This window comes from Lynx canadensis, chromosome C2, assembly GCF_007474595.2.
Source record: "Lynx canadensis isolate LIC74 chromosome C2, mLynCan4.pri.v2, whole genome shotgun sequence".
NCBI lineage: Eukaryota > Metazoa > Chordata > Mammalia > Carnivora > Felidae > Lynx > Lynx canadensis.
Window position 1 is genome coordinate 60,779,196 of NC_044311.2, and position 18,919 is coordinate 60,798,114.

The following is an 18,919-nucleotide window of genomic DNA, read 5'->3' on the forward strand; positions in this document are numbered from 1 at the left end:
TAATGAATATTAACAGCCGATGAGATTCAAATAGAAATCAGCCCAACTTCATACTACATGTCACGTAAATACTAGAATAACAAAGAAGCAATATTTCTACCTGACCAAAGATCCAGACAGGAGCACCGAAGACGTCAGTCACACAAATGCTGCAGTCTGCAGAGGAGGAGATAATCAGTAGGTGGCCGCCCGGCTTACACATCTCTAAGGAACTTATCCGGGCTTCATGAGGTCGGAATGATCTTATCAGAGTTGGGGCCTGTGTGATTTTGCTCTTACTGGAATTAAGACAGTACTCCTGAATAAAAAGAAATGCCAGCATTCTAAAAAGTCCAAATATTAAATTCTTCCAGTGACATAACACTTTTTCTTAAAACATCTGATACGGAAATGAAAAAAAAGGACATTTGGGAATAATAATCTATTCTCTAAATGCAAAAGAATAGTTCATGATAACAGAGTTCAGAAAAATGGTATTAAGTTTCAAAAAAAAAAAAAAAGTTTCTAACCGATTTTCCTAACTCGAGACATTGAAAGAAAGGAAGAAAGAAAGAATGACAAGAAGAAAAAGTGAACAGGGAAGTCAGTTATTTGATAGAGATGAACTTTATCATGTGTATATAGATGTGTATTGTACAATTGTACAATTTTATGCAATTGTACGATTTTATAATATTATTAGAAAATTCAGCAGTTTATCAGTGACAGAAAAATCCCAAACCAATTCAAGAGGACAATAATGTTGGATGAAGGGCCAGTACTCTTTCTAAATGAGGTTTACAATCTCATTTCAAATAAGGTACGTCCTAATTATTTATGCTCAAACAATGCTGCAGTACCTGACAATACCGCGTTTCTGAATTCGGTGACTGACTTGACTACCTATTAGCAGAAGATTTTCAATATTGAGAAAAATCTAGTTTTCTCCAAACATCATGGAAGAAATTTCTCTGCTTAAAGCATGTAAATGTTTCCATTAAAATACTCAGGCTGATCATGTCTTCCCTTACCCAGGACACAGACAAAACCGAACTCATAGTTGTCTGCCGTCAAAGGCAATCGAAAATAATAAACATGAGAATTCTTTCAATTTACCTCTATATTCCAGATTTTCAACTGTCCATCCAGATCTCCTGTGGCAAGGTATTGGTTTGACTTATCAGTAGACATAATAATGGATCCAACTCCACCATGAGCCAAAAATTCAGCCAGAAGTTGCTTCTTAAATGTGTCCCAGAACCTGACATAGCCAGAACCTCCACATGAGACCAGGTTAGCTCCTCCTAACATATAAGAGAACACCTAATTAGGAAAATGTGACAACAAACACCAGAGAAAAAATATCTTCAGTGGCTCACCCTGTGGGAAGCATAAGGATGTTGGAGAGGTAGGCAGCCCTGATACCAATTTCCAGCACTTTCACTCTCTCAAATATAAAATGGACATAATCCTATGGTACCCTTACTGGTTTGGGTGGAGTATTAAATGAGATAGGAAAGGCAAGATGATCCATTACATTGAGTTCCTTTTCCTCCATTCATTATTTTGATAAAACTGGGTTTTTAAAGCTAGATAACTTCATTTGTTACTCCAAATAAATTTACAAAGATGTTATAATACTCCAGTTACATAAACTCATCTTTCTTAATAACCCAGCGGACACATACACCAAACAAGGAAAATTCCTCCTGCACAGAGCTGGATGCATATATTTAGTTAGAGCAGCATAGTTATTAATTACTCTATGTGGCATCATGCTTAGGATTCTATTTATGAGCTTGTTTTTCATTTTTCATCAAGAATTCATTAGAACCCCTTATGGAATACTCTTTTGGTTCACAGGCCTAGAACTAACCTTTTCATTTTCTATTTTCATATGCCTTGTAGAAGCACTCTACCTAAATTATTCTTCTGTGGCAAAGTTCCTATTATTATTTGATAAATCTGTAGATGACTTTCAATTTACTTCACAAATGTACTGCCGATTAACAATCATATCTGTTTAAGGTAGAAATAATGGCGTGTAGCCGCTTCAGTGGAAACAATTTGGGAATACTGATAACATTAAGAAGAATTAGTGTTGAGGAAATGAGAGCAATTTCAGGATAATAGTTCATTTTGTGACTATGAGTTCTAGAAAATAGAGAGTGTTAGAATCTAACCATGTCAAAGTCTATCCTGAATACTCTGCCAGGTGTCTAAAATTCTATAAGGATATACCTTTATTGATTTTTTTAATGGTGCAAATTTTTATATGCAAATCATGCATATTTCCTAGTTGCAAACTGAATATGGGAAAATAAATATGGAAAACACAGCTCAGATATGTTCATTTTTTCAAACATATAATACCTATATGTCTAGATACCTAACATTATTAAATGTATTTGCCTAATATTAAGAAAAAAGATAAATTTTAGATAAAAGGTAAAAAGGATGCATTATTCTCAAAAGCAGATTTTTATTTGGGGAAGATGCAGGCTGTGTCAACACTATGCTAACATAGCCACTGAAAACAAGGTGGAAATTAAGCAAATGGTTATTTCATTTACATAATATCAAAAAATTACAGTAAGTGATATGATGGCAACAGTCTTAGCATACAGCTCAGCAACAGCTCTATCCTAAGTACTCTGGAATCTATCCTAAAAATCAGGACTCTGACTTATTCTGGAAAGTAGGCCTAACTGGTAATGATACCCAAAGCATTACCAAAAAAAAAAAAAAAAAAAAAAAAAAGTTAAGAAAAAAGCAAGCAGCTCTCTTGACCTAGGATCAGCAGTTATTTCAAATTCTGCTATTGCCCTAATCTCCATGATTCCTACTATTTTCTCCTAGCCCATTTTGATACTAGGTGCCAGCAAAGTCTCAGACTCTATCCTTCTGGCACATGTAGACCTGAGCCTTGGCTCATATATTTGAAGCATATTTCTTGCTGTACCCTCTACCCTCCCAGACTTCTTTAAGCCATGGCTAGAACAGTAATTCTGATTGTCACCCATATCTAATTGTTTGCCAGAGTTTTCCCACTCTGCTCCTGACCTATACAGCACTGTATAAATCAAACGTCGGGTGTAGTCTGGTTCCTGCTCCTGGATCCTTCCTCCTGAACCCTGACCTTGTTTGCTGTGGCCTGTGACCTCCCATGACCCAGCACTGATTATTAGCTACACAAAGTCAAGCTCTATAGGACCTAGATAGGAATAAACTGTCTTCATTGCTCCCTTTTCCAATGGTTTACAGATATATCCATGTACGATCAAACTCGAAATATATATTTTACCTGTCTCTGCAGTGTTTTTTCTTGCTTCAAGGATGCAAAGCCTCACAACAGCATTATTGTATGTGGTGTTTGTCTCAAAGGAGCAGGGTCCCAGGGTAGCCTGGTTTTCACTGGGGCAGGCAGAGTGGCTCCTCCCAGCACTGAGAAGCTTCTGAGGCTCTGTATCTGTGATGGATACAAAGCTAGGTGTCTTCACGAGAAGAATCTGCTCTTCAAACAGATGCATATGCAAAACAAGAGGCCCGCCTCCCTCACGGTCTCGGGTGAGTCTATCAAGTCTCACAAAAGGCTTCCAGTCAACATCCTTTGAACCTTCCGCTATGCACTTCTTCAACACCAACTTGAAAGGCTCATTTGATTCCATTCTGTTTTGCATATTACATACACACTTAATGTGTTTTCCCTTGATATGAATTAATAGGGACTTCATTTCGTTGTCACTGTTAACATCTTAGAAATCCTGATGGGTTCCAGACAAATGTGATTCTAATATCATAGCATTTTCAGCTTATCAATCATTAATATTAATCTTGCGAATAATGTAATGAACATGAGCTATAATGACTATTTAAATATATTTAAATGAGGGGCGCCTGGGTGGCTCAGTCGGTTAAGCGGCCGACTTTGGCTCAGGTCACGATCTCACGATCAGTGAGTTCGAGCCCCGCGTCGGGCTCTGTGCTGACAGCTCAGAGCCTGGAGCCCGTTTCAGATTCTGTGTCTCCCTCTCTCTCTGCCCCTCCCCTGTTCATGCTCTGTCTCTCTCTGTCTCAAAAACAAATAAACGTTAAAAAAAAAAAAATTAAAAAAAAATATATTTAAATGATCATTCTTAGCAGTATTGTTTGCTAAGGAATTAACCTGGAGAGGGCATTCCCAGTGGTCCTTTAATTATCACGTGACATCATCTCCAGGCCACACTAAGAACTGGGAATATTCAGAATCTATGAACAGTGTGTGCATAGTTATGAAAAATCTACACAGGAATATCTTCAAAATTTCAAAGCAAGACATCCATCGCAATGCCTCTTCTTTTAGAAGTCTGATATTACCCATTTTTCTTATCTATCTCTCTGTGGTTTTCATTGTAGCCACAATTAGGTTTGCCGTAACAGCAAGACGTCATTCTCCTGCAGGCAGAGGAAAAAGCAGAACTGCACCCTCTCTGTGGAGGATTCAAATGAACCCTGGTGCTTAGGTCTTGGCACATAAAACAGGCCAGAGCCTTGTGGCTGCAGGTAAGCAAGCCCTAAATCTCCTAAGGGCTTATTCTTAACAAATTACTCCCTCAGTTTTCACACACAAAAAGCTTTATCTGATGACCTGTCCTTTCCTACGGTCCCATTCAGCTCTGTGAGTTTATCCAATTGAGACAATAGAACCTCACCGGGCTGTGAGGAATGACATATTCATTACCTAAATAAATAAGTCTAAGGAAAAATCTTCAGTATCTAAGGAAACTGAAATAAAATGTGAAAGGCAATTGTCAAGACATTTTGCTTAAGTATAAAATATTCATGTGCTCTGCTAAACTCCCATAAAATACAATATACTTCCGTCTCATGCTCCTCACAGGTTTCTAAAGCAAGAAATAATTTAAGATTTCCAGGTGGCATAATATTTAATACAAGCTCTAGACTGAGCCTGAGCGGCCTATCAAGCGAACACGAGTTCCTATTTTCCTACTGAGGGGTACCAAGTTTCACTCAAAGGCAATTTGGTGAGGTTTATAGGCAAAAACTAAACTAGATGGAAATGAGAGGCCTGCTCCCTGCTGTCAGTAATTCAGAAAAGCTGATGTGGCATAAAGGCAAGAAACAGCACGCCATGGAGAATTTGCTAAGCCAAGGAAATCTCAAGGTTCTTTTTAGTCACTTTGACAAGACAACGGTATCACTAATCCCTTGTGCTTATAGCCAATCATCTATAATTTAGGAGCAAGCTGTATCAGGTACATGCATAAACAGCTAAGCCTACTGTGGTTTGATTCAGCCACCTTATTTTAGTTTCAAACTTGCACTCACCCCATTTTGATTTTAGCAGCCTCTGGTAATCAGGGTGAAGGACGTAGTGAGCGTTTTCTGTGTTGTTGTTCCACAGAATAATTTCTCCATCATAGCTTCCTGTATGAGCCAGGATGGCGAATGTAAATTGTCAGAAAGTTAGAAAATATGAGCAACCGCAATGAGAAGTCATTATCATTAGTACCTTATGCAGAGTCTGGCACATAGTAGGTACTCTGTATTTTTGGAAACACGAGTGAATAACCGGTACTTTGATTAAACTTTAGAACTTACCCTCCCCATAGCACACCTGTGTATTCACTGTGATAGAAATTACCGTCATATCTTTTTATTTTATAGTAATCAGTCATTCAGAATAAGGGCTTTGTAATTAAACAACTTGAGTTTGATTCCCCGTTCTACCACCTACTGGCTGTGCAAATGTGGGCAAGTTATTTAACTCTACCTAATGCCACAATTTCTTCACCTATAAAACTGGATTAAAAATTGTATTTATTTCATAGGGTTGTTGTGAAAAACAGAAAGTACTTAGAATAGTGCCTAGCATATTATAAGTACAATTCCTAATAATCATTATGCTTTTTTTATTGAGTGAAGGAAGCAAATCAAATCATTCTAGGTTTCTGTTTCCTGCATCTATTCACCTTTTCTTGTGTGTGTGTGTGTGTGTGTGTGTGTGTGTGTACACGCAGACATGTTTTCTTTTCCTTCCCTCCCTCCTATATTCTTTACTTAATAATGCTTTCTCCAATTCTAAAATTTTCCCTATAGAAAGTCCTTCCCTATTGCTCATCGCAGACAATATAGAAAAGCCCAAATAGTGAGACTCAGTCTGACCAAACTTGTCCCGGGGAGAAGCAATACATGACCAGACTGCTGCTCTTAGTGGCTCAGTGAGGAGCGCTCCCTACTGAGCAGAGAGTCAACGTCAAGTGAAGAGGAGAACAGAAGAGCCAAGTTTGAGTGCGATGTACAAATGGTGTCTTTCTTGGGATTTGGAGAAAGAGAGTGATACATACTAAACTCTGTATTGTTCTGGAAGGGGTAACCTGTGTAACTCAAATATTGGCCAAGGATGATGGATTTGCATGGATTAGCTGTATGGGGGAATATCCATCTTCTCCTATGATTTTGAAAGGCTTATGTTGTAAGGTGCTTGACCAAACATTTTCACATAGGACTGAAGGGACGATAACGAATGGAGAAATCATCTACCCACCAATTATAAGGGCCTCTTATGACACTTTCACAATACAAAGACGCAGCCTTATAGCTTATTTGTCTCCATCACATTTCGGTATGTCATTCTCCCTGCAGAGATGGACTTTCAGCAGCTATCAAGCAAATTCAACTGCAGAGTTGGCCCTACTGGAAAGTAATCAGGTAAGTCCTGAAGACAGTGGAAATTTAAGTGTACACAGAGCTGTAAGCCTCGTATCGTAACACGTCACAGACTTCCTGGCTTTTTTATTATAAGTTTTCATTCCTCTTAATTGATGACATTTTGGGTTCTATTAAAAAAAATTAGCTTGTCAAAATATGGACTCTATCATTTCATGGTGCAATCTATTTTTATAACTTGTTTTCTTTGGCCAGAAACGATACAATGATTTCTGATCCTCTTTCATTTGTCACATCAAAGCATGCCCATGGAACCTTTTAAGAGCTTGCTTGGATTTGTAGACATTTTGTGAGGTCGGTATTTAACCAACATTACTTAGGCTACATTGTGTCAAAGGGTTAGTACGTTCCCATTACGAAATATCTGAGTGCCAGAGAAGTGTGATTCGTTCCCATCATCCCTAATGCTGCTTCTGGGAAAAGGACAATAAAAATAAAAGCTAACCATTTACTGATAAGCTTACTGTGTGTCACGCACTGCATTAAGCCCTTACACAGATTATCTTACTCAGTCTTCACTTTAAACCAAGATATTGATAGATTATTGTTAGCCAGAGAAGGCTATGATTACAGTTTAAATAACGTGTTCGATAGGATGCATTGGTAAGTGGTAGCACCAGGATCGAAAGCCAGATAGCCATGTTCAAGAGCTGACAGGCGTAGCCACTAATATATTGCCCTAGAGATAAGGACCAAGGGTAGCTGTAAGGGCAAAGGCCAATTCTTCAAGAAAGTCGTCCATTTTGTAGTTCTGAAAAGACTTTTTTAAAAGTGACTGAGCCAAAAGAAACCAAACTTTCAACCACCGGTTGTCAAGTGAAGGTTCAATTAACCTGTAACAAGAGTTTGTGGAGGTAAAAATGCAGCACACAAGATATCATCACAGTGCTGTATTCCACCTTTCCATTTCTCAGGCTGGATGAAATATTGATTGAAGTTTTGTAGACGGAACACAGTAATAGCCCTAGTAAAAAGGAAGTAAAATTTAGCTGTGAAACCAAATGTGATATAGACATTGAGTAGCCAACATCCATTTGTCATCCACAATCCTGAACTTCCTACGCTAAACTTTTTTTTATTTCTCTTTGAATTCTCTGGTATATTATGAATATTTAATACCAGAAAGTTAATTACCTTTTCACAGTCATTAACATTAAACATGTATGCATTTATCAGATCAATTATCCACCACCAAGACTCTAAACAACATCTCCCCATATGGGTACCATGGAACCACAAAGACTTATTTGACAGTAACAATAAAAAATGACATGAGTCTGCGAAGAAATAATATTTGGTAGTTTGAACAAAATCAGTAAGCTTTCTTTTCATTAGAGATTCCAGAAGAGCTAACATGTTAACATTCCCTGTGGCATTTTCCAGACTTACCTGACCACAGAGTCCTTTTTCATATAGCATTTCGAAGAGCTATCATTTGTGAAACCCACTTAGAAAATGCCACTCCAAGGGAATAGGACTCTGGACAGGTACATTTTGAACAGAAATAATAGTTTTAAAAAAGCCAATATCTTGGGGCACTGCTGTGAATTTGACAGGCCAGGATGGGCAGAAAATGAAATGCCTGGTGCCTAGTAAAGAAGGGAGGAGCATGAAAATTAAATTGTGGAGGCATCAATGCCACCTTGTTTCCACTTGATGATTTAAGTTCTGGCTACCAGATTGTACTAAGTCTCTCTCCTTCTAGAGGCATACACATCTCAAATGAGCATTTACAAACACAGGCTTGGGGTCTCCACCCGCACTCTCTCTTCACCTACCCAAAATCCTGCTTCTATTCCTACCGCTCCAAAGGTCTCCCAATTGCTCTATCACAGCAGCTCCTCACTCTGAAGGATGTGGCTTTCTCCTCCTGAGAATTCTTTTCTTTCTAGTACATCCCACTTCTCTTCCTGACTTCCTGATCTTTCATTCCCTATTCTCTATCCCCCCTTCCATTCTTTCTCCCCTTCTTTTACTATGGATGCTCCTTACTGTCACTTCTCTGTTACTCTCTCTCTACCCAAGTGGGCTTGTGCAGGGAATCCACATACCGCTGTAAGCTGCAATCTTGCTTCTCTACAAATGGCTCTACAATTTATCTACATTCATAACTTTTCCCAGTGCTGAGAAGCTCCATTTGCCAGCTGACAATTTCATATAATTTCCCATCAGCAAAATATCAAGAAATCCAAATTTTTCATCTTCCCTCCACACCAGGTGTGGATCCTAAATTCCCTACTTTGGTTAACAGTTACCAGCACCCCAGCTTCCTGTGTGTTTCTCTTCCTTAGGCACATCAAATGCTTAGATTCCACCTCTGTGAGATGTCACCATATTCATTCCTTTTTATTTAAAAAAAAAATTTTAATGTTTATTTATTTTTGAGAGAGACAGAGACAGAATGCAAGGGGGTTAGGGGCACAGAGAGAGGGAGACACAGAACCCGAAGCAGGCTCCAAGCTCCGAGCTGTCAGCACAGAGCCCGATGCGGGGCTCGAACTCACGAGCTATGAGATAATGACCTGAGCCAAAGTGGGTCACTCAACCCACTGAGCCACCCAGGCGCCCCTCATTCCTTTTTATTTTAAACAACCAATGACAGCTTCCTAGTTCAGTGGTCACAACCTCATCGTTGAATAATTGCAACAGGCACTTGACCAATTTCATTGCCTTTAGTCTACCCTTTCTGGATTAATCATTCCATTTGGGGACTTTTAATATATATTCATTTTACAGGCATTTCTGGTTTCCACCTGGAAGTCCATAGTCAGGTGCTGCAGGGGATAGAGCCATGAGCATAAAAATGACTAAATGAAAAGTGAAATGTGGCAAATGCCAAGGAAGTACTGATCAATTGCTGTGGAAGTCCAGATATAGAAAGCACAGAAAGCTGAGTGAGGGGTCATATTTGAGCTGGACCATAACAGATGGCTGGTATTTGGAAGAGGAGGGCACGATACGCAGAGGGAACAGTCTGGTCAAATATAAGTCTAATGCCCCTTTAAAAAAAATTTACTAGTTTTCCATTCTCTACATGGCAAATTTTAAATGTGTGGGCCTACATTCAAAGCCCAATACTTTTTGGGTCTAATCTACAATTTTAGAATTAGTTCTCTCTATTCCTGTATCCTTGATATTCAAAGTCAAATGTGAATGTCCAGCTAAATATTTGACAGAGCTACTGGGAGCCATAGGATAAATATGGCTCACCTTCCTAAGTGTTAATTTTATGTAAAAGAGTTTGGGGGAAATATTTTTTATTTTAAAATAAGGATAAATGAATTTATGTAATAGAATGCAAAATTAATCTGGATTTAAAAAGTAGAGGGGTGTCTGGGTGGCTCCAGGGTGCCTGGGTGGCTCAGTCCATTAAGCATCTGACTTCAGGTCAGGTCATGATCTCATCGTTCCTGGATTCGAGCCCCATGTCGGGCTCTGTGCTGACAGCTCAGAGCCTGGAGCCTGTCTTCGGATTCGTGTCTCCCTCTCTCTCTGCCCCTCCCCTGCTCGTGCTCTCTCTCTCTCTCTCGCTCTCTCTCTCTCTCTCTCTCTCAAAAATAAATAAAACATTGAAAAAAAAATTTTAAGTAGAATACAAGGCTTCAAATAAATGTCATGATTACAGGAACTGTTTGAACTACTAGAGGTATTCAAAGGCTAAGCTTCTGAAGCACACTTTCTTATTTAAGAAAAAAATATGTTTATTTATTTTTGAGAGACAGAGAAAGAGCACGAGTCAGGGAGGGGCAGAGAGAGTGGGAGACACAGAATCCGAAGCAGGCTCTAGGCTCTGAGCTGTCAGCATAGGGTCCGGCGTGAGGCTCAAACCCACGAACCGTGAGATCATGACCTGACCTGAAGTCAGACACTTAACTGACTGAGCCACCCAGGTGCCCCTGAAGCACACTTTCTTGTTCAACACAAATGATATCTTTACTGTTCTCTAAGCACCCTTCACATTTCTAGCTGCTTCGTTTTCATTCATGGTGTGCTCATCCATCTCTCTATGGATTTCCTTTCACATACAGTCCCACATCTATCCATCCATATACTCATTATCTAAGACTCATCTTGTTCTGGTAGACTTCCTTAATAACTAGAGTTGAAAGAAATATTTCCTTCTTCTCATCTCATCTTACACATCTTACACTGTTCACATTTTACTTATAACATGTAATGAATATTATATAGCTATACTCCCCTGCTAGATTACAAATTCTCAGAAACAAGGAATCTTGTCTTACTCTACAATACCACAATAGCAGGCATTGTGACCTACTCATATTGAGTGTTCAATAGATATTTGTCAAATAAATGAATGAAAAATTCTCTGTCCAAATGTCACTTCCTTAAGTAAGTCTTTTGTGACTACCCTCTCTAAACACTCTTCCTTGAGGGTTAATATCCAAAATATATTTAAAAAAACTTATACAACTCAACACCAAAAAGGCAAATAATTCCAAGTTAAAATGGGCAGAGGATATGAATAGACTTTTGTCCCAAGAAGACATAAGGATGGCCAACAGACACCTGAAAAGGTCACTGATCATCAAGGAAATGCACATCAAAACCACAATGATATATCACCTCACACTTGTCAGAATGGCTAAAACCATGTAAAAGAACAGTGTTGCTGAGGATGTAGAGAAAAAGGACCCCCCCCACCATGCACTGTTGGTAAGAATGTAAAATGGTACAGCCACTGTGGAGACAGTTCCTCAAAAACTTAAAAATGGAATTACCATATGATCCAATAATTCCACTCCTCGGTATTTACTCAATAAAATGAACACTAATTCAAAAAGATATATGCACCCCAATCTTTATTGCAGCATTATTTATAATAGCCAAAATATGGAAGCAATCCAAGTGTCCATCCATGAATAAATGGATAAAGAAGATCTGTATAAAAAAATGTATATATAAACATATAAAATGAAATATTGCTCAGCCATAAAAAAGAACGAAATCTTGTCATTTGCAACAACATGGATGGATCTGGAGGGTATAACGCTAGGTGAAATAAGCCAGTCAGAGGAAGACAAATACCCTATGATTTCATTCCTATGTAGAAGTTAAGAAACAAAATAAATGAACAAGGAAAAAAAGACAGAAACCCCAAAAAGCTATTAAATATAGAGGGCAAACTAGTGGTTTCCAAAGGAGAAATTGGTGGGACAGATGGGTAAAATATGTACAGGGGATCAAGAGTATACTTACCATGATGAGTACAGAGTAATGCATAGAATTGTCGAACCACTGTATTGTGCACCTGAAACTAATCTAATACTGTATGCTACACATATTTGAATAAATAAAAGAAAATTTGAAGTGGGTAGCACTACTTACTTGGAGTTTTCCAATCAGAATAAAACTTGATTTAAATTAAAAGATAAAATAAAGAAGACTCTCCGTTGAGTCTTTCATCCCTCACCCTACGTCATTTCTCTTTATGATCATGTGATATTGTGGTCTATATTTATTTGTCTGTTTACTTACTGTCTCTGCTACCAGAAATAAGCTCTAGGGGAGCGGGGACTTTTTTTTTTTTTTCTTTCCTGTATCACCAGTGCTTAGACTAGTACCTAGCACATAATAGGCATTTAATAAATATTTGCAGAATTGATGTATGAATTATTCTTTCTTTAAAAAAATCAATAATTTTAATACTAATATTCTTTTAATAATATTACTATGAGGCTTAGCAAGGTAAGATATTATAAATAAGGTACTCTGCAGTTCTGAAATTGCCGTGAATCTCATAAGAGCTTTACATGCATATATTTTTAATTTTTTCTTTACCTATTGATAAGTTTGGTTGAAGAGATTACTTTTTGGGAATGGAGAGAGCAGAATGGGAGTGAGAGGGAAGAAGTCAATCCTATATCTCTTCTATTACCTCTCAGTCAAAAGTCAATGTCAAATGTCTTTTTGCCAAGATACCCATATTAACTACATATATTTAGGTTGTACGACCCAAAGGCACAAAATGCTTTTCCCAAGATGGTGTAAAAACTATCCCTTCTGGTATTTGACCTTGTGTGTCAAAATGTTGAGAAACTAATTAGCTGCCACCTTTCCCTTAAAACCTAACCTGAATCTTTCCATTGAAGTGACAGTTATCCTTAAAATACCTTAAGAATCCACACTGCATTTCTTACTTTGTCCATTTCAAAGATAGCTTTTTTTTTTAAGTTTGTACTTTTGCCAGGAGTTAAATTGAAGTGCAGAATGAGCCAATTTTAAGGCATTTGAGGAGTCTGAGAGATTTGTTCTTTTGACATTGAAGGAGTTTACTAGTTTCATCCCATACCCATCTGAGATCCTGAGTCACTGTGTCATCTGTGAAGACGATCAGACCTCTCATTCAGAATGTAGATATAATGACCAATTCTGTGAGAACAAAATTAGTTTACCTGACAAGTACAAAAAAATACAAAAAAGAAAAAAAAATATTTGGAGGGAAAAAAAAAAAACACCAAAAACCTCTTTTAGGATGAATGAGCTGGGAAAATACCTTCTACCAAAACTTATCCTGTAGAAGTTGTCATGGAGAGAACAAAAAAACACAACCAACTATCTGTTCCCTTAGAGGCTAATTGCTCATGTGTTGTTAGTCCTATTATAAGACTCTATCCGTGTTCAGTCCATTGCCTTTTAGGCTTAAAAGAAGTATCTCAGAATGTGTTCGATATAAATCCGTTCATTTTTATTCTTTTTCCTAAAATTTGTGGTGTCAAATTTCGGACACTAAAACCATCGCAAAATATGATTTGAGGGCTATTTGTGATTTTCCAACATACCTGCCCCCTCCTGACTTCCAACATGGTTATTCAGAGCAAGTTAAACTTTGGAAATTTTCATTCTGGTTCTCATCCTAATAATAGAAACCAATTGAGTCACATAGAAGTATAGTACCAAAGTAAAGCAATTATTAAGAATTTAATATCTCCTGATAGATAAGTTTTATTGTTGAGGAACTTCAAATCCCTAATCTAATTTTGCTTAAAAATACTTTTCTAAATCAAATGATATCAACAGCTATTTATTGAGCACCTACTTTTACAGAGCTTTGTGAAAGATGCTATCAATATTTCCAGAACTACTTGAAATTGTACAAAATATTATTTTTATATTTGTATGAGTCTAGATATTTTACAGAGATAAAACCTTCTTAAACAGAGGTTTTTCCTTTAACAGGAAGGAAAGAAATAAAGTGGGAGAAACTAAAAGCTTTAGTCTATTTTTAAAAAGTATAGAATCATAGAACTTTAGGGCAAGATAAAATCTTGAACTATTATGATTATTTGATTTTGCCAGAACTATAAATATTATATGCAAATGCAAAGTTAATCGATCATCTATTCATATAATTTCACCAATGTAAATATGACCGGATATTTAACCGGGCATTATTTAATTGGCCCTATGTCAACTCACAACTTTGTCTCTAAATATATTTTGCCTAAAATGGTAAGAAACACGTTTCTAGAAGTTCTGAATTTGGGGCTTCTTTTTAAAAGATTTAACATATTCTCTTGATATTAACAAATGTATTTCTAATTTTTTTTAATATGTATTTATTTTTGAGAGAGAGAGAGAGACAGAGCATGAGCAGGGAAGGGGCAGAGAGAGAATCTCAAGTAGGCTTCAAGCTCTGACCTGTCAGCACAGAGTCCAACATGGGGCTCAAACTCACAAGCCATGAGATCATGACCTGAGCAGAAGTCAGATGCTTAACCAACTGAGCCATGCAGGGCAGGCACCCCTAACAAATGTATTTCTAGATAGCCAACATAGGCTCTCCAATTCAGGTTTTGCTTAGGACCATTTCACAATGGCATTTATCATATCCTGCCTTGTGTGAGTTGACTCCCCAGTTAGAATGTGATACCCCTGAGAGCAAGAATCATGCTTCTTCACATTCAGTCCACCACAGTTACTAACTCAGCACTTTCGACCAAGGTGCCATTTAAAAATATTTGTGGGAAGGAAAAAGGAAAAATAAGAGTAAGCTAAAACTTTGAAGTATTAATTTGATAATACATGTTTTTTACATGTGTTTCTTGTTTCTTCAAACACACAAAACTGATTCATTAGCTTTGATTGACATAACCAACCTATTCAATCAGATTATTTAAGAGAATATAGTTGTTCTAGGATTTAATGACTCCATTTGTAACTCAGGAATGGTGGAAAGAGTATGGACTTTGACATGGAGTTCCAATTCAGCTGTCTACTACTTTGTAACGTTGACCAGGCTACCCAACCTCTTCAAGCCTGATTTTCTCCCTTGTACAAAAGGACTGGTAATACTTAGATTCCTGGTTTATCATGAAGAGAGAATAGATTTGAATAACTATCCTGCTTGCTTCTTATTCAGAGTGTGACCACGAATAATTAATCTCTCTAGTTCTCAGATTCCCTGTCTACTTAATAAATATTAATTAAGTCATTCAACACATATCATTGAGCATCTACTAAGAACCAGACACTAAACGCACACGCGTGCGCGCACACACACACACACACACACACATTATATGTTATAATCCAGTCTGATGTTAAATAAAATATAGGAAGCTAAACAGCACAGACAAATAGGGGGTGTATTTCCACCCTGGGAGTAAAAAGAGATGTCCTGATGGAGAAGATAAATGAACAAAGACCTGAAGCAGGAATAAATGTCAGCCCTATGAACAATGTTTGGGGAAGGATTTGTAGAGAAGGGGAGAGAATAAAGGCAAGGAGGTGTGGGAAAGTATGGTTTACCTGGAGTGCCCTGATAGCACATTCCTATTTGAGGTGAGAATGGGTTAGAATGAAACTAAGAATAGGCCCAGGCTAGAGGGGGCTTCAAATTATTTTGTAGATACTCTGAAAGGTGTTAAACAAGGAAGTGACATCGATGGAATGCATTGTAGAAAGAAATAATTATAGCTAAAATGTGCAGAACGTAAGAACAAGGCGGTATCACTAGAGAAAAGGGCTGTGACATTCATCAGGTAGAAATGACGCTCTGAATTATACAGTTGTAGTTGAAATAGGGACAGGTTTGAGAAATGTTTAGAATATAAAACAGGTAAGACTACTTGGTTGTGAAGCTGAGTGAGAAGGAAGAACCAAGGTGGATGTTCAGGTCTCTGGCTGGTAACCAAAGCTCTGAAGCCACGAGAGCAAAGCAGATTGTGAGGAGGGGAACAAATAATAAATTCAGTTTACAATATGTTGAATTTGAGATTGCAGTCAGATGTGTCCAGAAAGCAAATGGGTAAGTGAGCTTAGAGAGCTAAAACCTGAAGATAGAGATTGAGACATCTACAAAATATTGCCTACCTTTCAAATGAAGCTCAGGACTAAGGCAGATAATACATGTAAAGGGCCTAATGCTAGAAAGCGCTATAAATAAAATAAATCAGATGCATATTTAGGTACCTCAGTCAATAAATGTAATATCTATCCTATCCCGGGCAAGATTATAAACCAATCTCTTTAGTTAGATAGAGCCTAAAATTAAAGCTACAGCTTAATTCGAGCCGCCTCTCTCTAGGTTTAAAGAAAGCTTAATGGGGCGCCTGGGTGGCTCAGTCGGTTGAGCATCTGAGTCTTGATTTTGGCTCAGGCCATGATCCCTGGGTCATGGGATTGAGCCCTGTGTTGGGATCTGTGCTGAGTGTGGAGTCTGCTTGAGATTCTCTCTCTCCCTCTGCCCCTCTCTACCACTTGCTTGCTCTCTCTCTCTCTCTCTCTCTCTCTCAAAATAAATAAATAAATAAGCATTAAAAAAAAAGAGAAAGCTTAATAAGCTGTCAATCATCCAGTTGTTTCTTCTCTAATCACTAAACTGTCAAGGAGTTGGCTCAATGGACCATCCTCCCCCCACTATAACCCAACAGTTGACGTGTCCACTTGCCTCCTTTGTTAAATACCTCCTGATATAAAGGAACCTGTCAAAGTCTGGTAAAATGTATCCTAACCTAAGGCCTTTGACTTAGGAAATAAACTTTTAAATCTACCAATATAAAAGTAAAATAACACAATTGAGAATGCAGTCCTTCAACTTTCAGTTCCAACTAAGGGATCCAAGTCTTGACAACCTTGCAGAAGATGAAAAAGCTGGGGAAAGATGGAGGGAGTGGCAACTGTTCCTCCTACCTCAGTCTGTCCACATCTCCCTCTCTGAGATTAAAAAAAAGTAACCCGCCAAGAGAGATCAGAACATCAAGTGTTCCTTTTTCTTTCTGTCTTTTTTTTTTAAGTTTATTCATTTATTTTTGAGAGAGAGTAAGAGAGAGCACACACGCACAAGCATGCAAGCAGGGTGGGGAGGGGGAGAGAGTGGAGGGGGGAGAGGGAGGGGGAGAGAGAGAGAGAGAGAGAGAGAGAGAGAGAGAGAGAGAATCCCAAGCAGTCTCCACACTGTCAGCATAGAGCCTGACATAGGGCTCAATCTCAGGAACTGTGAGATCATGACCTGAGCCAAAATCAAGAGTTAGACACTTAACCGACTGAGCCACCCAGGTGCCTTTTTTTTTTTTTTTTTTTTAAGTAAGTTCAATGCCCAGTGTGGGCCTTGAACTCACAACTCAGATATCAAGGCTCTATGGACTGAGCCAGCCAGGCACCCCAGGTGTTCTTTTAGGCCACTTTTAGAGGACTCTACTCATTTAATCTTTTAAAACTGACCTGCGCAAGCAATCAAAGAAACCTTACTTTTGATACAAATTTCTAACTATGGATATCTAAAAATTATAATTAAGAAAACAGTACCTCCAAAGTTTTGACTTACACTTAATAAATTTTAATTTTTTTTGTTATGTTCAAAATTTAAGTTGGATCAGCTATATACTTTACATCTACCATACCATAATATTTGAGAATTAAACTTATTTACTGCCACAGCCCAAAAGGAATAATCAGGCAAAAGTCTGTTAAGAGATAAGTCATTAGTGGATCGTGACTGTTCCCAAGATGTGAAGAAGCCTTGTCTTTCAAAGGCGAAGATTATTGAATTAATTCTTAATATCGAGTAGAGTAACGTGGATTATACTTTCTTTCCTTATAGTCAGACTACCCCTGAAAACTAAGCTGTAAGTGGCATTATGTTTTCTCATCTGCACATGCACATTTGTATTAGAAGAAAAAGCCTTTCATGTGATTGATAAAAATCCCCAACTATATACCGTTAGTTTTCTAGGTATAAAATCTGATTTTAATCCTGGCTTCAAATCATGAAGATCAAAATTCCATAGTGAAAATGTGCGGCAAATTACCTATTAGAGCCATATTTTGTGAACTGTTGAATTTATGGACAATATTTTTTCAGAAAATATCACACTTTAATTTTCCTAGTGCTTATACAATGCCACAGAAAAGGTCCTGTTTATGATCCCTTAGTTCTCTCAGGAGAAAAGGAAAGAAAAGTAATTTTCCTTCTAATGAAATGGAAGAATTGCTCTTTGAGAACAGTAAGCGGGCTGCGAAAGCCCTCTCTGCCCTGATACGAAGGAAGTGCTAACACAATTCAGCAGCCTATCTCCCTCCTTGCTGCAATTTAAAATAAGTAACGAGAGAAGAAGAAATGAGTTTCCTTGATAGTTGAAAGAATATAATTTCTACTTTAGGAATTTATGGACTATAAAATTTAGGAAACTTTTGGAGTTAATACTCAGGAAGGGGTATTAGGGCCTTGTCTGGAATGGTTAAAGAAAAAGATTCCAAAAGCCAGAAGAAAGCCTTCTAATGCCATGATCTTGTGATGTTTTAGCCCTAAGCACTCAGTCAATCCAAACAGATTCATTCACCAAGGTCACCAGCAAGTTAATGACTCAGAATCAGTCAAGGTTTCTATGTTGTCTTATCTTGTAGATTTTGATCCAAATAAAAACACTCTCTTTCTGCCTTCCCACGGTTTTGCATGAAGCGTCTCATACCTCTCCCAGCCTGTAACCAGTATTGTCTCCTTAAGAACCAGAATCTGTGAAATATCCACAGCTCCCTCTTGCCCAACATTTAGGGTGTGGTGACAGTATCCATTGAAGTCCCATACCTTTAAGAGAAAATTTTAAATCACCTTTGAGACAAGAAAAGAAAATGTCTTCTTCAGTGAGTAAAACGACACAGGGTAATCAGATTAGTTTAAGCTTTTGTGTTTATATTCTGGACTAGGATTGATTCACTTAAGGTATGCAACAATTAAAGAAAATCCTCT

General features: G+C 37.8%; 1 protein-coding gene across 3 annotated transcripts in view; it reads right to left on the reverse strand.

Moving 5' to 3' along the window:
- WDR49 (WD repeat domain 49) overlaps positions 1–18,919 on the reverse strand; it is a 142,410-nt gene that overhangs the window by 36,224 nt on the left and 87,267 nt on the right. For all 3 annotated transcript variants that reach the window (XM_030328718.1, XM_030328717.1, XM_030328716.1), the window contains 6 exons: positions 18,642–18,757; positions 7,542–7,672; positions 5,308–5,406; positions 3,284–3,448; positions 1,096–1,283; positions 101–298 (listed from right to left, as the gene is read on the reverse strand). In XM_030328718.1, coding sequence (XP_030184578.1) covers positions 101–298; positions 1,096–1,283; positions 3,284–3,448; positions 5,308–5,406; positions 7,542–7,672; positions 18,642–18,757 — 897 coding nt within the window. The remainder of the gene's footprint in view (positions 1–100; positions 299–1,095; positions 1,284–3,283; positions 3,449–5,307; positions 5,407–7,541; positions 7,673–18,641; positions 18,758–18,919) is intronic.